This window comes from Neovison vison, chromosome 4, assembly GCF_020171115.1.
Source record: "Neovison vison isolate M4711 chromosome 4, ASM_NN_V1, whole genome shotgun sequence".
Taxonomy (NCBI): Eukaryota; Metazoa; Chordata; class Mammalia; order Carnivora; family Mustelidae; genus Neogale; species Neogale vison.
The window spans coordinates 72,031,710-72,053,985 of record NC_058094.1 but is presented as its reverse complement, the minus strand read 5'-3'; the positions used below and the strand labels follow the sequence as shown (position 1 = coordinate 72,053,985).

The window sequence follows — 22,276 nt, the reverse complement described above, 5'->3', positions numbered from 1 at the left end:
AAAATCATTTAAATGTTCTAACTATAGAGAATGAATGGCTTTAGTGAGAGAGAAGTGTCTTTAAAATTACTGACTCCTTCAAAACCGTATTAAAAGCAGACATAATCGGGACTATCCTGGTATTATTTACTTTATGTGTCTTTGCTGTTGGCAAGAATGCACGTTATTCCATTTCTTGGAGATAAGCAGAAAGCCACAGGGACTATTTCAACTCATATTCTGGGAAACCAAGAACTATACAACAGTCAGCCATCAACAAATTGGTGATTAACATGATGTCTAGACAGGTTCTCATGAGAATAACATTATTAATTAAGCAGCAGTTTGGTTAATCATGATAGCAAGAGTAATTTTTGGAATAAATATTTTATTAGTGTGCCCATCAATAAAGCAAAAGTAAAAGAATATATGTTAATTAATTCATTTGTTGTAACATTGAGATTAAGGCTGGCAATTTCTGTTTGAAGGCCCAGAGAATGAGCTAATATTTTTAGTGTGGCATGTCTTTATCTTACTGCTTCCAGCTAATGGTACTGTATATTTCAATTACCTAGCCAAAATTCCTTTCTTGTCATCTATCAAGATATTATTAAGCTCCATTAGTGAATAACTGAATTTGACAAATTTTCTGTTGCTATACATTTATCTGTTCTTTTAAAACCGGGTGTCTCCTGTTTCATCAGTAACTAAAACTTCACTGAATGAGGAAAGATAGTGAGCTGTAGCTATAATTAAGACCCCTATCTTACTTTCCATCAGTCAAAAGACTCATTTGGAAAAGAAGTAAATATACTGGCCACTTCTCTTCAGTACACAGACAATAAATCTTTCCAGAAAATACAGTTTACCTGGTATTTTTGATATAACTCATAGCACTAAAACTACAAGGAAGAAATATAAGACAATAAGAATTAAGTAAAAAAATTTTTTTCTTAAAAAATTATTCAGGAGAATAATTCAGGTGCTCTCTTTTATCTCTATAAAAGAACATCTGTGGAAGCGTCCAGGTTGGTGAACACTTAGGGGTTTGTGGTGCACTCAAGAGAGCATGCGAGCTCTGCACTTTTCCCCCACACCTTGCCCCATGCATTGCTTTCACCTAGCTATTCCTGAATTATATCCTTTTCTAATAAACCAGTAATTAACAGGAGACCACAAGTTATATAAGGACCTGAAGAACATCCTGAGTGCAGTGGAAGTGGTGATGAAAGTTCAAAGGGAACTTCAGAAAGCCTACAGGAGATCAACAGCAGTGAGTGGGACAGTCATGAGAACCCCATGACCACTGCAGGGAATAATGACCTCGTTTAGGAAAACTACGAAGAGAAATGAACTGACCAGGCTTTGAGAATCATGGAAAACTATGTAGTTCCATTCAGCGAGATGAAGAAAAGAATTGCTAAGTGGATTGGAAACTCATGGACGGAGACCGTGCCCAGCACCACCTGGAAGTGATGCATTATGCAAGAAGAAAGAGGAGGGCAGTGTGGCCAGGCTGAAGAAGAGCTCATCAAAGCCCAGACTGTGTTTAAAGCTAACTGCAGGGCGCCTGGGTGGCTCAGTGGGTTAAGCCTCTGCCTTCAGCTCATATCGTGATCTCAGGGTCCTGGGATCGAGTCCTGTACTGGGCTCTCTGCTCAGCAGGGAGCCTGCTTCCCTTTCTCTCTCTTTGCCTGCCTCTCTGCCTACCTGTGATCTCTCTCTGTCAAATAAATAAATAAAATCTTAAAAAAAAAAAAAAAGCTAACTGCAGTTGTTGCAGTCTGAACCAGGAACCACTAAAGGAGCTGCCTATTCTTTATAATATAATATAGTATAACATAGTATAATAAATATAATATAATATTATAATATAATATAATATATAATATAGCTTGTGACCATCTTCCAAAACATTTCTAAGTTGAGGGACATCTTCTACAGGGAAATGAACAAACTCAACCACAATTTCTGTGAGGTGATGAACAAGCTGGAGAAGCAACATTCCAAGAGTCTCGCTGGTGAAGGGACCATCAACCAGCAACATATGCTCTTTGGTCGTCTCTTCCTTGGTTCCAACACCTACAGTTCTAGCCCTCTTAGCTCACCAGTCCCTCTGCATTTTCCTGAAAGAGTGAGATGAAATCCACCTCAGCAAGTGAAGAAGAACTAGCACCTGAGCCTGCCCTGTGTAGAGAGTCTGGAGGTGAATTCCAGATTCAGGTTCTTCATCTGCAGGCTGGTCACAAACCCTAGCTAGATTGTTCTCTGTATTGAGAACTTCAGTCTTTGACACAGGGACTATCGGAAACATTTCCTTTCCGAATGTTATTTTATAAGGGGGCGGTGGGGATAGACTTCAACAAGAGAGAGAAGTAAGAACACAGACTGTATGGCCACTAATTAGGTATGTATTTGTTATCAAAGTACTCAAGAGTAATTTTAGACTCGACAAGATGGATTCATAATTCTGTCCTCCAGGAACTGCAATGTCTCCAGCTCCACAAAGTAAGAACTGCCTTCTCAGTATGATAAGTACAGAAAACAACATGAAAAGGTAGAAAGCCTACACTTTGGCACCTGCATTTATTTAACCACTAGTAGCCAAAGTACAAATTATCTCTTCAATGTCATTGTATGATTAATGACCTCAAAGTTAATGCATTTTCTTATGGTATAATTAACAAAACAATTTAGTATTTAAATAGAATTTATAGTCTCAGAGCATTTCAAATAATTAAGTAGATGATTGGTATTTAATTTACAATTAACATATTTTGATTCCTTTTATAGCCATAAAATTGTCTAGTAAATAGTAAATAAATAAATAAATAAATGGCTACTAGATATTAAAATAGTTGTAGTAATAATGAGTGCTACTACAAATTGTTCTCTAAATAGTCCAAACTTAAAAATAGATGTTCTGAATAATTTGAGGTCACTTTAAAAGTATGAGAACTGGAAATCCCAAGTCAAAAGCTAAGTCAAATATCTAGAAAATATTTCCCATTCCTGTGTACTGTTTTAGAAAGTTATTGCAGCTAAGCAGTAATAGAAAAGCTCTTTAAAATCACAGCTATTTTGGGGGCACCTGGATGCCTCAGTGGGTTAAGCCTCTGCCTTCAGCTCAGATCATGATCTCAGAGTCCTGGGATGGAGCCCCGAATCGGACTCTCTGCTCAGTGGGGAGCCTGCTTTTCCCCTTTCTCTTCCTGCCTCTCTGCCTGCTTGTTCTCTCTCTCTCTGTCAAATAAATAAATAAAATCTTTTAAAAATAAAATAAAATCACAGCTATTTTTTAAAAACAAGATTTTTTTCCTATTAAGATTCACAGACATCATTACTATATACTCTTTATCTTTATTTTATTGGATTATATAGGCTCTTCAGTTCTGGATATTTGACATTGATTCTTAAAGTTTTTTTTTTTTCTCTTTTGCAGTTGGTTGGTTTTGTGTATGCCTGTTATGTGATCAGTATTTTCATGGAAGAAGAGGACACCTGTAAGTACTATTCTAGCTACTTGTGGGTTTATTTTGGGTAAGCTATAGCTTCTAAAGTGAATCATTGGAGGACTATGAAAGCTTTCACAGCTGGAATTTAAAATGACTGAATGAAGCCCAGTAAAGTCACAATCAAACGTTTGCAAACAGAACTGCTCACAAAGAAGGTGGCACTAAGGTTTGAAACTCTCAATCCCCGCTGTATGTGTAGCTGCCCAGAGTCGTGGAGATCTACAGATTGTTGTCATACCATGTCTTAGTAACTTCTCTCCAAAGATCTAAATGTAACGTGGAATAGAAAATTGGGGATTATTTTATCCATGATCCATCTTAGGTATGCTACCGGAGAATTTTGACATCTGACTAATAACAATAACATCAATACAGTACATCACAGCAAGAATTCTAGCAATGCAAATTGTATAAAATACTCCACAAAACTAAAAATGACAACCTTCAAGGTGAGATGTAAAAAAAATTTTTTTAAAGAAATGCCATAAAATAACTAATAGGATGCTAAAAAGCTAAGTATTCATGTTTCAGCAGAATACTACCAATGAAATAAAAGACAGAGAGGACCTGACATGACCTGGGCAGAGGTTTAGCAACATATGCCAAAAGCCCGCTGATGCATAAGGCACATTTCGGTGCAACTGTTACGAGCTCATGTGATACCAAGGAAAATTTTACTTTATTTGTAAAAAATAAGTCATTATTAGATAAACAAATCACACCCACCTATCTCAAAGGTTCAGTTATATCATTGCAGTTACTGTCTGGGTTATAAAGTTGACCTTTTAAAAAAAACAAGGATGAGTGTCCTGCTAGCCATGGTGACCTCTTTCTAGAGCATAACTCCAAAGGGGTCTGATGAATGCTTCCCACCAAATAGATGCAGTCACAGTACATGAGCTGGAATCCATGTGAGGATTTATTTAACCAACTGGAAGAAATATGGGACCCTGAGATTAAATTCTCAGGTAGTGAAAATGTGTGAACATACTGCATTCTATCTTTTACACTGGCTTAGGGGTATTTTTTTTTTAAATACTAGATGAACCAGAAAGTTTTTGACATTTCAGAAGTGCTGTTGTAATGACAGCACTTCCCACTCTGAGGTTAACGTCAGAACGTATATTTTCAGGAGTTCCATTAGTAGCTTTCCAATCTGACAGAGTTAACCCACAGAAAATCAGCAGCAGGTTTCCAACCTACAGCTGAGACAGGCTGTATCTCCAAAAACATGAGACCTAAAGGAAATTATTAGAATAAACACTTCAAAAACAAAAACAAAAACACTGCCTGATAAATCCCAACTGAATCCCTTATAAAGTAAGTTTGAATCAGTACCAAAAGTGCCTGTTTCTTGTTCTCCTCACTGAACTCAGAGGCTCTCATTCTCCAGATTACTGTATTGTGCGAGAAGAGGCAGATTCATCAATAATGTTTTCTCCATTAGAATAAATATATACAGGACTTTTCCTTGAGGCTTGTGATTTTAAGCAAACCTTGGAAATCCAAAATGACATGCAAAAGAAAAGGCTCATCTACACTGGGTAAAGGATTTATTTTGACCTTCTGTCAGTCTTCTTTCAAAGTAATAATGTCGGTGGCTATGGATTGTATTGCTACTGGCAGATATTATAGTGCCGTTGACTTTGATGTCTTTAATTAGCTTACATTTTTCTGTAGAAATCTCTGAATCAGCTATTAGAATGCTCCTCAAACTGGCATTCAAGCAGCTGCTGGAAGCCCATGCTCTTAATGGTTTAATTCCAGTGTTTGTTAGGAGGGCCATGCATTAAGTTACCAGGCGACATCTGGATATAGTAGTCGTGTTACCATCAATTCAAACAAAACATAGAGCCAGAAAAAGTGTGGGTGGGCGCGCAAGACAAAATAAATATGCCCTACACTGACTTGACATGATGATCTACTGGAAGGAAGACGACAGGGAGAAAGCAATCACAAACCTTTTAGTCTAATAGTTCTCAAGTGAGTGTAATTTTACATTTTTTATTGAAAGAAGTCGAAATCAAAGTGCAGTTGTAATTAAATTGTCCCAGAGTCTTCAGAAGGCAGATGTGAGCAAAGAGAAATGTCTGGAAACCAATTGCAATGATCTCATAGACCAGTCCAATCTGTGCCAACACTTAGCTTTCAGGTGCAATAATGAACCACCCTTTGGATGTGACATTACCGACCCAGAGTCAAAAAGAGGTGTATTTTGATTGTTTTTTTTCAAAATGTAAACCTACAGTGAGAAAGCAGTACTGGTAGCTTTCCAATTTGCCTAAGTATACTTCTGGAAAGCCAATTCTGAAAGGTAACTGCAAATATATAATGTAATGTCACAGTATTTTGGCAGACAATGTATCATTTATCATTTCGATTCCTATTCTAACTAATGAAAATCTCTGCATTATTCAGAATGCAAAGTTAAGCCTTGTTCTTGGACTGAAAGCTGTCTGCCAGCCTTAAAAATTAATAACAGCTACCCACTCTCTCCTCTGCACCGCCTAAGTGGTTCTATGGGACTAACATTTCAGCTGATGGACATGTCTGAAGGGTAATAAATGCTTGAGGAAACATTTATTTCCAGGCACCCATCTTTTTACTTACCTTTTGGCCTCTTCTGCTAACTATATCTCTTCTAAAGACTCGGATTGCAGGTCAAAGACAATGAAATAAAAAGCTCAAACAGGGAAGGATGCTGTTCGATGGGGTCAGAACTTCCCATCACTCATTCCAACAAAGAAACCTATTTATAGCTCTTGTTTCATTTTTATTTCTTTTTTTAATATCTATCAATCTCTACGAACACTTTTGTGAGACCAGGGTATTTGGAATCTGTAATCACAAAAACCTGTCGACGTCTTGTTTGTGAATCATCTGCTGCTGAAAATGAACTTGTAGGCTTGTTACTATCTTGTCACACTTACGAAAAAGAATGTTTTTAATTCAGGGAAGTGTGTAGGCAAGGCAAAAGATGTTGAAAAATAGTATTAACGTATATAAATACTACTTCTTCTACCGAGGATCTGTTGTGAGCATGACTGCTTCTGATACCAGTTTGTAAATTGCACCTGGGACATCGGTTTGGTCTCACAAAGCCAGTCTGGGTTGCATACGTTGAATAGTCACAGAAAAGTATATTGACAATCCTAAGAGTTAGTTTTTGAGAAGGAAATAAATCCCCCCCCAGATGCAGGTTTGATAATTTACATTGAAATTCTCGAAATGACTCTTTATGCCACTATTTGACCCTTGCTAATACACTTTTGGGGAACTTCTCATTGGAAGGAAGCATGACTCTTGGAAAAATATTCCATACTCTACTGTCCTTGAGGCTTCCTGCAGGCTGGTGTTCATGTATTTTCCTCTCTGCCCATAAATTCCTTTTAAGAGTATAAGATGATATTACCATAGCAGTGATGTGACTTGGAAATAAATAACCCTGTCTACCTTAAAAATAAAATAGTCATCAGCAAAATTCATTTCTTTGGTAACAGCAGAGGAATCGTAATTTGGGACAAGCAAATGATGGGGAACCACAGGCAAGTCCCAAGAGACAAAGGGAAAGTCGGCTGTTATTGGGTTGTAGGAGGAAATAGGGAAGGATATTTTAAACAAAAGTTGGCTGGAGAAGAACAAGAAATTGTACAAAGTTGCGGCGTTCCTCATTAGTTTAAGTGTGGTTAGTGCATTGCTGGAACAGGGAGGGATCTTCCTTCTTTTTCTTAAAAATGGAAGATGAAATTCCTATGTGAAAAATGTCTTCCCTTGTCAAGATAATTCTTACCTTCCTTCTTCCTGCTGATTCCACAGCCTGGTACACGCGTGAGAAGTGCCCCTTCAGCGTTTCCCTGTTCCAATTTAAAGATCTATTGATTTCTTTATTTTGAGAGAGGGGTTGGTGGGGCAGCACGGAGGGAGAGAAAGTCTGAAGCAGACTCCCTGCTGAGCATGGAGCCCGATTCCATTTTAACGGAGATTTCCTTCATTTATTTTCACAACCCTTATCTCCTCCTAAGAATTTACCAAAGCAGTTAATGGGAGGACAATTGGGTGGTTTGGATGTTAACTTCCCCGTATCCCTTCCTGGCTCTGTAATGTTTGGAGAAGCCTTAGGGAAGGAGAGTGACCCAAAAGTGGGGCACCAAGGGAAGGAGAGAAATCAGCCGGGGATGGAGGATCCTCAGAATAGAAAACTGTCCATTGTCTCATGAGCTTTGCAACACACAGGCATTTGAAGTGGAGGGACAGGAGAATTTGCTCAGTCAGAAACAAAAATGCCGGTGTGATCCTTTAGTCACAGCCAATGTTTCAAATGAGTCAGAACATTTGTTCAATAAGCCATCGAGAATCTACTGATTCGCAGAGAGGATAATTTCTTTGGGTAACTACACAGTGGGGTTGCACCCAACTAACCTCACCACAGTTTAGTCTTAGAGCCTGAAGCATCTCCCCTAATTTGATGAGAAGTCTTTATCAAATAGCTACAGAATTACTAGCTAATCTTCCTACCAGAATAGATCATTGGTGAGGTCAGGATCTTTATTTTGTTCCTGATTTAATCCTAGAGCCTAGAAAAGGCCTTGCACATAGCGATAAAGAAATGATTGCTGAATTTATAGGGCTAAATTCTCTTGGGCTAGCAACTCATTTTTAAAAAATGGATTTCAAAACCCCAAGATTCTCAAATTTAATGAAATGATACTGCCTTACATTTAAGAACTGAGTGAGATGCCTGATGCACGTACAAATATTTATGTTTGGCAAATGGCATTCCTGCATCTCTTTAATAAAATTGGATGAGTTTTAGTAATTTTGAAGGTCAAGATTCAGGGAAATGGATTAAACTTCTACTAGACCACATCAGAGCAAGAGCTTGGGTTTGTCAGTTCATGGACAAGATATCACAGAGGGAACAGGGACCTGGAAGGTAGATGCACTCACAGAATGAATTCAGTTACAAAATCTGGCCGAGGGAAGAGATTCACTATCCAGAAGTTGGACCCAGCAGGGTGGTGACCTCACCCTGCACCACACAGGGAAAGGTCAGGCAGCACAGAATAGGATCCCAGCTACAGTGCTGTGGTTCAGAGACAGACTTCCAGTCCTCGGGTAGGTTATCACAACAGTCTCTCTCCATAATGGATGCGTTAATTAACTCAACAGTGAGAATGCGTTAATTAACTCAACAGTGAGAATCCTTTCCTAGTGTATGTATACATCAAATCACCATGTATTAAACTTCAAATATATCACAATTTTATTAGTCAATTATACCTCAATAAAGAGAAAGAAAAAAAGAAAAGGAAGGAAGAAAGGAAGGAAGGAAATTTTCCTCTCAAAAAGAATATCATAAATGCCCAAATACCCAAACCAGTCAATCAAGTAGGAACTCTCCACAGGGACCAGAGAGAGAAGCCCTTTTACTAGAACCAGCTCCAAAGTCAGTGCTAAACTCACCATGAAGTAGAGTCTACAGTTGCCCATTTCACTGAACCAGGACTCGTCTGAGTCAGCCTAACTGGGGACAGTCCACAGCCATCTTCTCTAATCTCCTCACCTCCAGCCGCATCTGTTTCCTCAATCCACCAAACTCTTTCAGAGAGACCTCTTCCCTCTGTTGACTCACTAACCTGCATACATCCTGCTCATCTCCGCTTAATTGTCTCTCCCAAAATTTAGCCACTTTCTCTCACTCTTCCCAGGCTGGGTGAGGGCACCCATGATCTATTGTGAGACGCTTACATTGCACCTCTTCCTTGGAGACATTTAACATAACTGGAATTTTTCCATCATGATGTCCCCAGGACCAGCCCATTTCCTGACATAACGGACACCCTGTACAATAGATAATGAGTGTTGAATGAGTAAGTATGAATAAATGGACTCAGAGGATGTTTGGGGTTTCCAGTGGCAGAGATGAGGGAGAAAGCGTTTCCTTCCCTAATCTCTGTTTCCACGCGTGTGAATGACACTCCTGCCACAAGCTAGAAACTTGGGCGAACTCCTTCATGCTTCTTCACCTCCCCCAAGCAGTCAGTCACCAAATGAGACATTGTCACCTCTCTTCAAGTAACCAACAGCCCCACATGTTTGTTCGTTTTTAAAGATATATTTGAGCCAGAGAGAGAGTACTGGGGAGGGGCAGGGGGAGACAGAAACTCAAGCAGACTGCCCACTCAACTCAGAGCCCAGTGTGGGGCTCGATCTCACAACCCTGAGACCACGACCTGAGCCGAAACTGAGAGTCAGATGTTCAACCAGCTGCACCACTCAGGCGCCCCCCTACACACACACACACACACACACACGTTTTTTAACATTCTTCCCAGGGATACCTTCTTCTCCATGCCTCAGTACACCCTAAGCCTATCTCTGAATCTGTGCTCAAGTTACGTTTTAATTAACTGCATCTCCTACTTGTAGCCGGGGATGGTGTCTTACTTACCCTAGGATCCCAGGACCTGGTTCAATATCTGGAACATCATAGGAAACGAGCGTGTGTTTGTCATACATTTATTTTGTTGTACACACCCCCAGGTCTTTATGTTATCTTTCGTATCTCTTTCCTCCCACCTTACAAGAATTGAAATTACCCATTCCCTTCATGACAGGGAAAAAAAAAACCAACTCATTAATTCACAGTAAGGTATAAATTGGTTTGAGTACTTCTATTCCCTGGAGATTTTCATCGGCTGCTTGTCCGAAAGTTGATACCAGTAAGCAAAGAACACCTACTACCCCAGCGTAGGTGTTAATGTGCTGTGTTTCTACCTGAAATGGGATGGTGGAAATTAAATGAAGGCGGTCCTAATACTGCCAGTATCTAGCTCTTTTTACCTCAACTACTCGAATCACCTCCGAGGAGATCCCAAAGGCCCTCTGGGCTCTAACACTGCGGCTCTGTGGAAGATGTCCGAGCTGGGTGTTATCTCAAGGCACAATCAAATGCATCACATTTTTTACATTCGTTTACAAATGGTAAACACCAGTAGCTGTTGAAAACATCCTGATCTCTCTGCCTCAGACTGATAGTCGATGGAGTGTGACGCCCCTTAGAGCAAGCCCTCTACACAAATGCCTGTCACGCTCAGGGAGGCACAATCACAACTCTCTACAGGCCTGCTCCGGACAGGCTGGAGCTTCCTGGTGCTCACCGTTACCCAGCGGCCTACGGTGTGTGGCCTGCCCTTAGGTCAAGAAGGAAGAATGTGGGATCTGCCATCCAGATGGCATGGGATGGAAGATGAGGGATTTGGGAACCAGGTGTGATTATGGAGGAGCAGAGTCAGAAGAAAAACAAACAAACAAACAAAAAAAAACAACACCCTCCTGGCACCCTAAGTGCACAGTGAGGGGGGAAAAATGGGCTATAAAAATTATATATGGATCCTATGCATTGGTTTTATTCTGGATTATTAGTTGGAAAATTTAGGAGCCTGGGGGAAGAGCAACAGAGAGCTTTCTGACAGGACTTCCAGTCTCCATTTTAATTCTAAATTCAGTATCCTCACCCCAGCACTTCTCAGGGAATACATTGATCTCTCTTTGTTCCATCTGTTCCTAAGCAATCCCGATGCTGCAGAGAACAACATGGCCACACCCACTGTCCCTGGTGCATCTTCACCATGTCCCCCGTGAGTACGCCTCTCACTCATTCTCAGTCAGCGCTTTCTTAACTTCCCTTAAAACTACAGTCTTTGAGTTCCCTATCCTCACTTCAGGGAGGAGGAAGTGGACCCCAGAGAGGTGAGGTGATTCCCACCACCCTTGTCCTCCTCTGCCCCACACTCTCGGCCCCAAGACTCTACCACTAAGATTCTGTCACAAAGAAAATGGAAGCCAAGTAGGCAGGAGTCCGTAGAAATTCCTGGAGTCTCTCACATCAGGACTGTCTATATTTACCCACGATTATTTTCTTCGTGACAGAAAAAGAGGGCTTCATTCCCTCCCACATAGTCAGGCACTCTTTCCATTAATTATTCCTTCTCTCTCTCTCTCCCTCTCTCCCTCTCTCTCTCTCTCTCTTTCTTCCTCTCTCACTCTCTCATTCTCCCCACCCCCCTCATCTATAACTCTCTCTTTTTCCTCCCCTCTCCCTGCCCAGTTTCTTCCTCTTGATGGATCTTTTTCCTTAGCTTATGAATAAGGTCACAAAATTAAAAAACAAAAAAAACAGTTATTACCCTGACTCCTCCATCCCCCACACCTGGACAGAGAGCTTTCCCATCCCTCGTGCTTCTTCCCTCCATGTTCAGAGTTTTCCACAAAGTAGTCCAGACTCACGGTGCTCACTCTCTCACCTCCTCCTCACTGTCAGGCTGCTGCTGCCAGGCCTTCTGTTCTACATTATTACTGAAAATGCTCACTCAGAGGCCGGCAATGACCTCTTAATTGTCAAATTCACTTAGATCTCATCCACCTTCATTATAATTGATGACTTTGGTCACTGCTGACTGCTCCCTCCTTGAAAATTTTCTCTTCTGGCTCTCCCATCTCTGGAGTTCTGCCAGGCAATTCCATCTCTTGAACAGCACTTATCCTACCAATTAAAAATTACTTTTAGGGGCACCTGGGTGGCTCAGTAGGTTGAGTGTCTGTCTTCTGCTCAGATCATGATCCCAGGGTTCTGGAACAGAGCCCTGCTTCGGGCTCCGTGCTCAGTGGGGCTCCTGCTTCTCCCTCTCCCTCTGCTGCTCCCCTTGCTTGTGCTTTCTCTCACTCTCTGTCCTGCTCTCTGTCAAATAAATAAATAAAATCTTTTAAAAAGATTACTTCTAATATCCATAGGCACATTAAGCAGATTTCTGATGCAGGCACAGGTAACAAATTTTGTTTGTTATGCCGGTAAAAAATTTTGAGTTAGTACTACTTACCCTGCCTAGTTTGGGAGGGATGACTTATCACTAAGTCCTTAAAACGTTAACTTGCCATCCTTAGTAAATAGCTTATATTCCCACTGTTACTCTGAAGCATTTTAAGTAAGATCAGACAATACAAAGAAGCATTTTAAAGTAAAACCAAACAATAAAACAGATGTTTATCCCTTTTAGATAACAAAATGGCACATAATATTCTCAAGAGCTACATTCTTGGACCAAATATTTAATGGAAATCTGATTTTATAATTCCTTTAAAGAAATGTCATACAAGGAACCAACAATAAAGGGCACGTAAGGAACACTCATCTTCATGTGCTTTTACTAAGTACTTTATTGACTAAGAAAAAAGGAATTTAGTGTTCCTTCTGGGAACAATATTTGGGACTGGAAACTAAGTGAGGTATTTGGGAGTATTCCTATAACTTGGATGCCAGCATGAAAACAAAGTAGGAGAGCAGTAAGAGAATTTGTTTCTTCTCCTGAGTTGTGTGCAGTGCAAAGTAAATTAATTCTAAATTGTACCTAACCAGGCTTTTAGTTATGTCCACATTTTTTTTCCCATAGAAGGAAACAGGAGCACTCTCTCTCTCTATCTCTCTTTTTCTCAAACTCTCTTTCTCCTTCTCTGTCTCTCTCTTATTTGCACTTGCTCTCTCTCTCTTTGATTGTAAGAACAGAAACTCTAGATTAGACTTAATAATCAAGAGAACCACTTTCTTTGCCACATGTAGTTCAACCAACTGAAAAGCTTGTAATATTTCCCAGCCCTTACTGATTGAGTACCACCTTCACAAATTTTGTTATACCTACGTACACACTTGTGCCAAAGACTGGCCAGCTACTCACTAGACTCATTTGTTTCTTTTCCTGGCACATAGCTGGACTGCATTTTCCACCTTCCTATAGTCAGGGGTCCCATGAGGTTGAATTCTAGTTCATGGAAAGTGAGCAGAAGGGATATGCCCCCTTCTAGGCCTGGCCCCTAGACAACTTCTACATATGGTTCTCCATACTCCTCCCCTTTCTACCTGTTAGATACAGGCAAGCACATACTCTTTGGAGGCCACGTGTTTAAAATGGTGCAGCTACAGTATTGAAGGGACACGGGTCAGGGTCATTGCTTGGAGGAAGAGAGTTGACCACACAAATTGAGAAGAGGGTGATGAATTCCTTTGAGGCATGAGGCTCTGAGAAGCAGCCCAGAGGGCATGGTCAGGGAAAGGGTCTCCCAGGCTTGGAGACCCTGAAGAAGTAGGCAAAAGTTCTACCACCGATGGGGGGTTGGAACATTCCAAGTATTCCACAAAATGCCAGTGCCTCCTGTGTGCCCAGAAAGGTCTCATGGAGGACATGGTTCCAAAGCTGAGACCTAAAGTATAAAAAGGAAGGGGCAGAAGGAGGAGCAAGTGCAGAGGGACTCCCTTCTGGGAAGAGGCTTCCAACCAAACCAAAGGCTTGACTCCGGGACTAGTTTCATATCGGCTGCTTTCAAAGGTCAAAAAGCTATCTGGAATACTGTTTATCTGAAAATAAATAAATTGGAAAAAAAAATAAATAAAAATTAAAAAATAAAATAAAATAAATAAAATAAAAGGCTATCTGGACTCCCCTGGCCGGCCCACTATGACAAGACTAGTGAATTAAAAGGCAGATTACATCAGGGGAACCTAGTTTTAAACCCTTGTTGAGTGGGAAGATTACAGGAAAAATGATGAAAAGCATACCATTTTTTTACATGTAGGGGGACAAAAGAACACACGGCTTGGACTTCGGTTTTGTTTTCTTTTCCTTTGTTCTATAAATGCCCCATTTTCTGTTTATTCAGCTACATGTTTATTTGGGAAAGTAAATTAAGTCTGGTTTTTTTTTTTTCTTATTTAAGGAAAACAAAGACTTTTAGTTATTGGTCCTGAAGTTAAAGCCAAGGCTCATACTTTTATATTTTATATTATATTTTCCTTCTGAGATAGCAAAGATGCAAGAAAACAGGTGAAGTCCAAAGTTTCTTTAGGACTTCGTCACTGTGCGTTTTCTGATGGCCACAAGGGAAGATTTTCTGTACAGGAAATTCTATCTATATCGATTCAGGGTTTAAAATCACTGTGCAATTTATTAAAGTGACAACATTTTGGGGATGCCTGGGTGGCTCAGTCAGTTAAGCATCTGTCTTTGGCTCAGGTCATGATCCTGGGGTGCTGGGATTGAGTACTGCTCAGCAGGGAGTCTGCTTTGGGGAGTCTACTTCTCCCTCTGCCTGCTGCTCCCCCTGCTTGTGTGCTGTCTCCCTCTCTCTCTCTGACAAATAAATAAATAAAATCCTTAAAGCAACAACGTTTCTAAAAACCTGGTGTTTTCTAAACTGTAGATGCTACCTAGAACGTTTACTATTCCATTTATAAAATCTAGTAAATTTTAATAATGACTTTTGGGGGGAATTTTTTTTCTCTCTATAGTCGTAGAATATACATAATACAAAATTAACCATTTGAACATATTTATGAGTATAATTAAGTGGCAGTAAATACATTCATAATGTTCTATGACTATCCCCAATATCCACTTCCAGAACTTTTTCATCATATCAAGAGAAGCTCTGTCCCTATAAATAATGATTCCTTATCTCCCTCTCCCCCCAGCCTCTGGTAACCTCTATTCTGTCTCTCTGTGTGTATCTATTTACTTTCCGTCTCTGTGTATTTACCTATTCTAGGTACCTCATATAGATGGAATCTTATAGTATTTGTCTTTTTGTGTCTGATTTATTTCATTTGCCATAATGTTTTCAAGGTTTATCCATATTGTAGGATGTATGAGAATTTCATTCGTGTGTAAGGTTAAATAATCTTCCATTGAACTTTCAATCACTATATGATCTACTTAAATTCAGTAGTCTAAATTTCTTTAAATAATCTGTTCCATTTACAGTTTAAACGAAAGCCCTTTAAACATTTAACCTGCATTCATGAATTCATTATAATTATCCTTCTTCTGAAGCCCTTCAAAAATTCACCCTGATAAACAAAACACTCACTAGTTTTTAAACTACCCCAACAAATCTAATAAATCTAATAAAATAAGCCTATACATCTATTGACTCTCAAATTTTCTTAATTATAACACAAATCTAATGAAGTTTTCCCATTTCTTTCAACTTAAAATCACAGGTGTAAGATTAATTACCCAATTCAAAATTTGAATTGATTTTCTAGGGTGAATCTGCCAGAGCTAACATAATCTGTCTGACTCTGTTAAGAATCACAAAGACTGTACCTACCAAGTAAACACAGATTGTCCCAGTGATTACAAAATCCTAATATGTACTTCATAAAAGAGTTTTAAAACTGCAGAATTGGCTTCCTTTCTCCCTCTGTAGTCAATTCCTAGTGTTAGAAATGCATTTCTCCCATAAATAAGCATCGCAAACATTTGAGCTTGCTAACTGCTGAGGGATTTTCAGCTGGCAAGCAGAACCTAAATTCCACTAATGGATTTATGGGTTGTTGTTGTTTTTTCTAATAGTTGGTAGAACAAGAGGAGATCTTATTCCATACCCTTCAAATATGATTAGTTTAGCAGCCCACAATACCAGGACTTGGATGACATTAGATTTCAGTATGCAGAAGACTTTGCTCATATGAAGAGGTTTTTTTTGGTTGGTTTTATACATGCTAATTCTTTAAAACATTTTAACGTCTTTCCGTGCGACTTCATAGACATTCGTGTACCTCTCCATGTACTGACATCCACGTACTTCTTCCAGCCTATCAGGTGATAACCTGATAGAATTCTGTGTTCATTCTATATTCTAGGTAAGTTATCAATTTTTGTAGATATTTAAATACCTTTAATTGGATTCTGCAATTCTCTCATATCTCTTCTTGTTGCATGCTCACTGACCTGTTAAGATCCAGAAGTATTTATAGTCCAGACTCAGCACATTATTGTTTAATTTTAAAGCTTAATCAAGGTTAAATAGCTAACTCTTTATTGATTCATTTCTTCAAGAAACAGTTATTGAAAGACTTCTGTGTGTTAGGCCACAAGAGTACATAGATGAATAAGACTTGGTCCCTTTCCCAAGAGATTTTATGTTCTAATAAGTGAGCCAAACATGTAAATAATTACAGAACAGCCAAATGCAGATAATCTCTTTAAAGTAAATCACATGTACAGAAAAAGTAAGCAGAAGCTAATTGGGTCTCAAAACACCAAGCATGGCTACTCAGAGCACGTGAACATGGTCTTAAATGAAGAATATTGCATCACGAGGAAGGAAACAAAGAAAATACATCTTAAATACTGGGCAAGATATGTCAAAAAGGCTTGGGAAAACCATAAAATAGTCAAGAAGGCCTAAGGAAAACCTGCATTACACAAAATGTGATGAGTAATTGGTTATGTTCAGTTCACCAGGTGAATGGTGGGGGTCAGCTTTGAGGGACCTTGAATTCTGTCTTACACCAGTGATTCTGAACCTATTTCATATTTCAGCACTCATAGAGAAAGCTAATACTTCTAGGCCACTCTGTGGTAAATAAATCACTTTTCTCCCAGCAAGAAATGACTGGTCCAGAGGGCTTGCTACCCCAGGCTAAACACACACACACACACACACACACACACTCACACACATGCACACCGGGGAATGAGGGAATTGATATCTTATCACATCCATACCTACTCAGGTCACACTAGTTGGGATGTTCTGCTAGATGATGTAGGGTCAATAAATGGGTTTAATCCTGGGAAGAATAGGATCTGATTCAATTTTCTTTGAACAGAAAGAGGAAAGGACTTGCAAAAAAAGATCTCAGAGGAAATGGCACTTTTTTTTTTTTTTTGGATAGAGATTGTCCTAGGACAAGGAGAACTAAAAGCAATAATAGAGGCCACTAAATAAATAATAGTATTCAAGGGGAAATGTCCAGAATTATAGAAGAAGATAATAAAAGGAATTACAGACAGACTTCAAAGTCAACAGGTATTTGTGACTTGATTGACCGGATTCAAATGAAAATGATAAAAATATATTGGGGGAAAACTGGATAACTAAGAAAAATTATTTAGGGAAAAAATTATAACTGTTTAGACAAATTCTTTTTTTTTTAATATTTTATTTATTTATTTGACAGACAGAGATCACAAGTTGGCAGAGAGGCAGGCAGAGAGAGAGGAAGGGAAGCAGGCTCCTTGCTGAGCAGAGAGCCTGATGTGGGACTCGATCCCAGGACCCTGAGATCATGACCTGAGCCGAAGGCAGCGGCTTAACCCACTGAGCCACCCAGGCACCCCCAAAAATTCTTTTTTTTTTTTAAGATTTTATTTATTTATTTGGCAGACAGAGATCACAAGTTGGCAGAGAGGCAGGCAGAGAGAGAGGGGAAAGCAGGCTCCCTGCTGAGCAGAGAGCCCAATGTGGGACCCGATCCCGGACCCGATCCCAGGACCCAGTCCCAGGACCCTGAGATCATGATCTGAGCTAAAGGCAGAGGCTTAATCCCCTGAGCCAACCAGATTCCCTGTTTAGACAAATTCTTAGGACTGTTTTTAACCCTTACCTTTTTGAGCATTAGTTGCCCTCTCAGCCATTCCATGCTACTTTATTGACCTCAGAGTGATTTTAGAAATTCATTATTCCATTATTTAGAAACTATATTAAAGTGGGACACAACTGTCAGCACTGATTTGGGGAACATCTGATTCCAGAAATCTAGACCCAGGAGGGCAACAGAAGTGAGAAATGCAGCCAAATACAAATGAAAAACGGATGAGTTTTCAGGATTTTCTTTTTTTATCTTGTTTTCTTTAAAGTAAAACATTCCTCCAAATGAGCCCCCAATAGGGACATGGAGGCCTTCAGCCACCAATGATTCTGTACAGATAGTGACTGAAAATTACAAAACTTTGGAAGGGCTTTCAGTAGAACTAAATAGTGACTGAGAACAGTGAGCAGCCATTCCATCCAACTAAGATTAACTGAAGGGTTAAGAGTGTATCTACTCAGATGCCTGCGTGGGTCAGTCCATTAAAAGTCTGCCTTCACCTCAGGTCATGATCCCAGTGAACCAGGATCAAGTCCCACATAGGCTCCTTGCTTAGAGAGGAGGCTGCTGCTCCCCTTGTTTGTGCTCTCTCTCCCTCTCACCTATTCAAATGAATAAATAAGATCTTTTTTTAATTTTTTTATTCTTTTTTAATTTTTTTATTAATAGATAATGTATTATTAGCCCCAGGGGTACAGGTCTGTGAATCGCCAGGTTTACACACTTCATAGCACTCACCATAGCACATACCCTCCCCAATGTCCATAACCCAACCACCCTCTCCCTAGTCCCCCTGCTCCCTAACCCTCAGTATGTTTTGTGAGATTAAGAGTCTTTTATGATTTGTCTCCCTCCCGATCCCATCTAATTTCATTTATTCCTTTCCTACCCCCCCAAACCCCACACGTTGCCTCTCAACTTCCTCATATCAGAGAGATCTTTAAAAAAAGAAAAAGAAAAGAGTGTATCTACTCTAGCACAACAGAGTACAGTTTTTGTGGCTTTTGAAAGAGGTGAGTCACTTTAAAGAGAATAGAAAATATACTCTTAAAGATGAAGCCAAAAGGAAGAAAGAAAAAAAAAGTATCTACTGTCTGTCAAAATATGAGAGAAACAAAACTCAAATGTGTGTGCGGCGTGTTGAGGGGGTAGGAGAGAGGACGCAGATGTGTCACTGGCATCTTTACAAAGTTGGCACAACTCTTGCAACTTAGAGCGAGGCAAGAAGCCGCAGTAACAGATGATTATTATCAGAGCATCCTGCACGGACACTGCCCCTAAGTTCCCCTGCAGAAGAATCAAAGATAAAATACTAAAGTCGGGCCATGGGATCGTTACAGAATGACTAGAATAAGCCTGTCACTGGATCTAAAGGAGTAACGCCGAGCACGTTATGAAGAAGTCGCTTTGAGGACTTTGCACCAAGGGGATATATTATCTACAAAGAATCCCACGGAGCGATTTAAAATACCAAGGAAAAAGATCTCCCCTCGGGCTTTGTGCTACGCGATGTGGGCATGGGGCGAGGTGCGGCAGGGGCGCCGGAGGGGTGGGGTGGTGGGTGGTGGGTGGGGGGTGGGAGGGCAAGGGAGTAAAGAATAAAAGCAATGCCAGTCAAACGCTAAACAAACTGTGATGGAGATGGTCACATGTGCCCTGGACGGGCCCGGGGCCTTGGTCCAGACTCGGAGACTACTTAGCACCAGTCTTGGTGAGAGGGAGGGCTATACTCCCTGATGACGCTCAGCTCCACGAATTCTACTTCCACTGAGCTTTACTTCCACTGAGCTTTATTTCCTTTCTTGCACCAGGTCTTTATATAGGGAACCATACCTTTCCAGGATAAACCTCAGGCTACAAAGTGTGGCAGGCTAACTGTGTTGCCCTTTTCCAAACTAGCTGCTCTTTCCAAACAAGAGAAAATCAAACAAGACGCAAATTCAGTGTAAGTTCTCAAGGTCAGACACTCTTTGGGAGACCAGGGGGAAAAGAATGTTGGAATTCTAATGAATCATGGTTATGCTAACCTAAAGGAAGCTTCTGGAATTTCAGAAATCAATACTTGATGGGAATGTGCCATCAGAATAAGATAAATGGGCCGATAATACCAATAACAACCTGTCATTTGCTGTATGCCTTCTGAGTGTAGCCCTCCATGGCCACTGCCCCATCTAGGACAACCACACTGGGAGTTAGTCACTGTTCTTATTTTATAGATGAGTACACTGAGGCTTTCCCAACTCACATAACCTATAGGAAGTAGAACTAATACCTGACCTAGATACTTCAAGTACCAAAGTCCATATGCTATCCAACACCCAATTATGCTTTTCTTTCCAACAAGGATAACAACCAAATTCTTCCTGAACAGGTAAAGAAATAGACATTGGTCACTCACTAGATTAAAACCAGAACATTCATGTTTAAATATTGAGTAAGAATATAAATTAGTTGCACACTGTGGAGAAAAATAATGGGCTAGCCTATTAAAATTTAAGTGGAAACAGGGAGTCATATATAATGTAATACATCCAATGATCTTGCTCCAAATCCATTGTCTTGTTTTATTTAGCTCCGAACACTAAATATGCAAAACTTATCATTAGAATAACAGAATCTGAAGATCCGATTCAAATACTACAAAACTGTGAAAACAAACTTCTTCCCTAATGCGCTCTCCCCCCCTCGAACGATGTGACAAAAATGTAACTTTCCTTATTTTCACAAAAACAGATTTTTCTTTCCCATGGTAGGCACATCCCAGAAAACTTAGCCATTTCAGTAATTTTCAGCCACCTCAGAGAGGAGCTCAAGGAGGGCTGTCCTCTCAGCCCTGATTCTGAGGTGAAGGTTGACATGGTGGTGTCAGATGTGAGGGGGCAGGGCTGAGCATCCACTGAATTGTGTGCAGCGATCCCACCATTATCTCACTGTCAACCAGGTCTTACTCTTGGCTGTTAGAACTCTGCATATAAGCCATAGTGGAGTCTGGGACCCTAGATCAACTTCCTGAGTTGACCCTAGATCAACTGCTTCTTCTCTTACACCCTCCATATCTCACACAAAGGGCTCTTGTAGTCAACCCTAACTCAGAACCATAAAGTGAGGGGAATTCAGGAAATTCCATCTTAGATAAATTGACACATTACAAATCACAACATTTAATGAGGCATTACCTGGGTAGCGTAGTTGGTTAAGAACCTGACTCTGAATTTTGGACCAGCTCATGATCTCAGGGTAGTGAGATCACCCCACATTGGGCTCCATGGAGTCTATGGAGCCTTCTTAAGGTTCTCTTTCTCCCTCTCCCTCTGCCCTTCCCTCTCTAAAAAAATTTTTTAGAGTTAAAAAAATTAAATTAAATTAGGGGCACCTGGGTGGCTCAGTGGGTTTAAAGCCTCCACCTTCTTCTCAGGTCATGATCCCAGGGTCCTGGGATTGAGCCCCGCATTGGGCTCTCTACTTAGCCGGAAACCTGCTTCCTCCTCCTCTCTCTCTGCCTGCCTCTCTGCCTGCTTGTGATCTCTGTCTGTCAAATAAATAAATAAATAATCTTTAAAAATGTTTAAATTAAATTTAAAATACCTCAATAAGCTTTAATTAAGTTGAAATTTTAAATTGTTCCAGTCCCTTTTGGAACTTGTACCTCCATTCCACTTGATCCATAGAATTGTGTCCTAATTTAATGTTTATCCTTAAAATTTTTTCTTATCCCATCATACATCTCTGCAATGAAAAATTGTTTATAAATTGAAATCTTAGTTTCAAGAAATGTTATTTTTTCATGAATAAAAGTTCTTAATTTGTATAGCCCCATTATCAGTTTTAATTCTTAAATTAGGAAATTTCATAGTTTATTTCAGATTGTCTTAACTAATCTTGAGTTGAGTCTTTCCTTTTTCATATATCTTTTAGGATCAGCATTTTGGTTAAACTGCTGAAAGTTTTACTGGGATTGCTTTGAATCCATTGATTAACTGAGCCACAAATCAAATTATATCTTTATAGCATTGAGTTTCACAATCCACGAATGTTTTCTATTCTTCCAATTGTTTAAGACACTTTTAATTTCTTTCAATATGTTTTGTGTAAAGGACTTGCAGATTTTTTGGATTTATTCCTGTAAATAAAAATTTAAGGGGCGCCTGGGTGGCTCAGATGTTTAAAACCTTTGTCTTCGGCTCAGGTCATGATCCCAAGGTTCTGGGATCGAGCCCCAAGCATCAGAGAGCCTGCTTCCCTTCTCCTCTCTCTGCCTGCCTCTCTGCCTACTTGTGATCTCTTTCAGTCAAATAAATAAATAAAATCTTTAAAAAAGTTTTTTTAAGATTTTATTTATTTATTTGACAGAAAG

General features: G+C 39.9%; 1 protein-coding gene across 2 annotated transcripts in view; it reads left to right on the top strand.

Annotated features, from left to right (window-relative positions):
* NKAIN3 (sodium/potassium transporting ATPase interacting 3) overlaps positions 1-22,276 on the top strand; it is a 140,788-nt gene that overhangs the window by 98,594 nt on the left and 19,918 nt on the right. For both annotated transcript variants that reach the window (XM_044245539.1, XM_044245538.1), the window contains exon 2: positions 3,422-3,482. In XM_044245539.1, the coding sequence (XP_044101474.1) occupies positions 3,422-3,482 (61 nt within the window). The remainder of the gene's footprint in view (positions 1-3,421; positions 3,483-22,276) is intronic.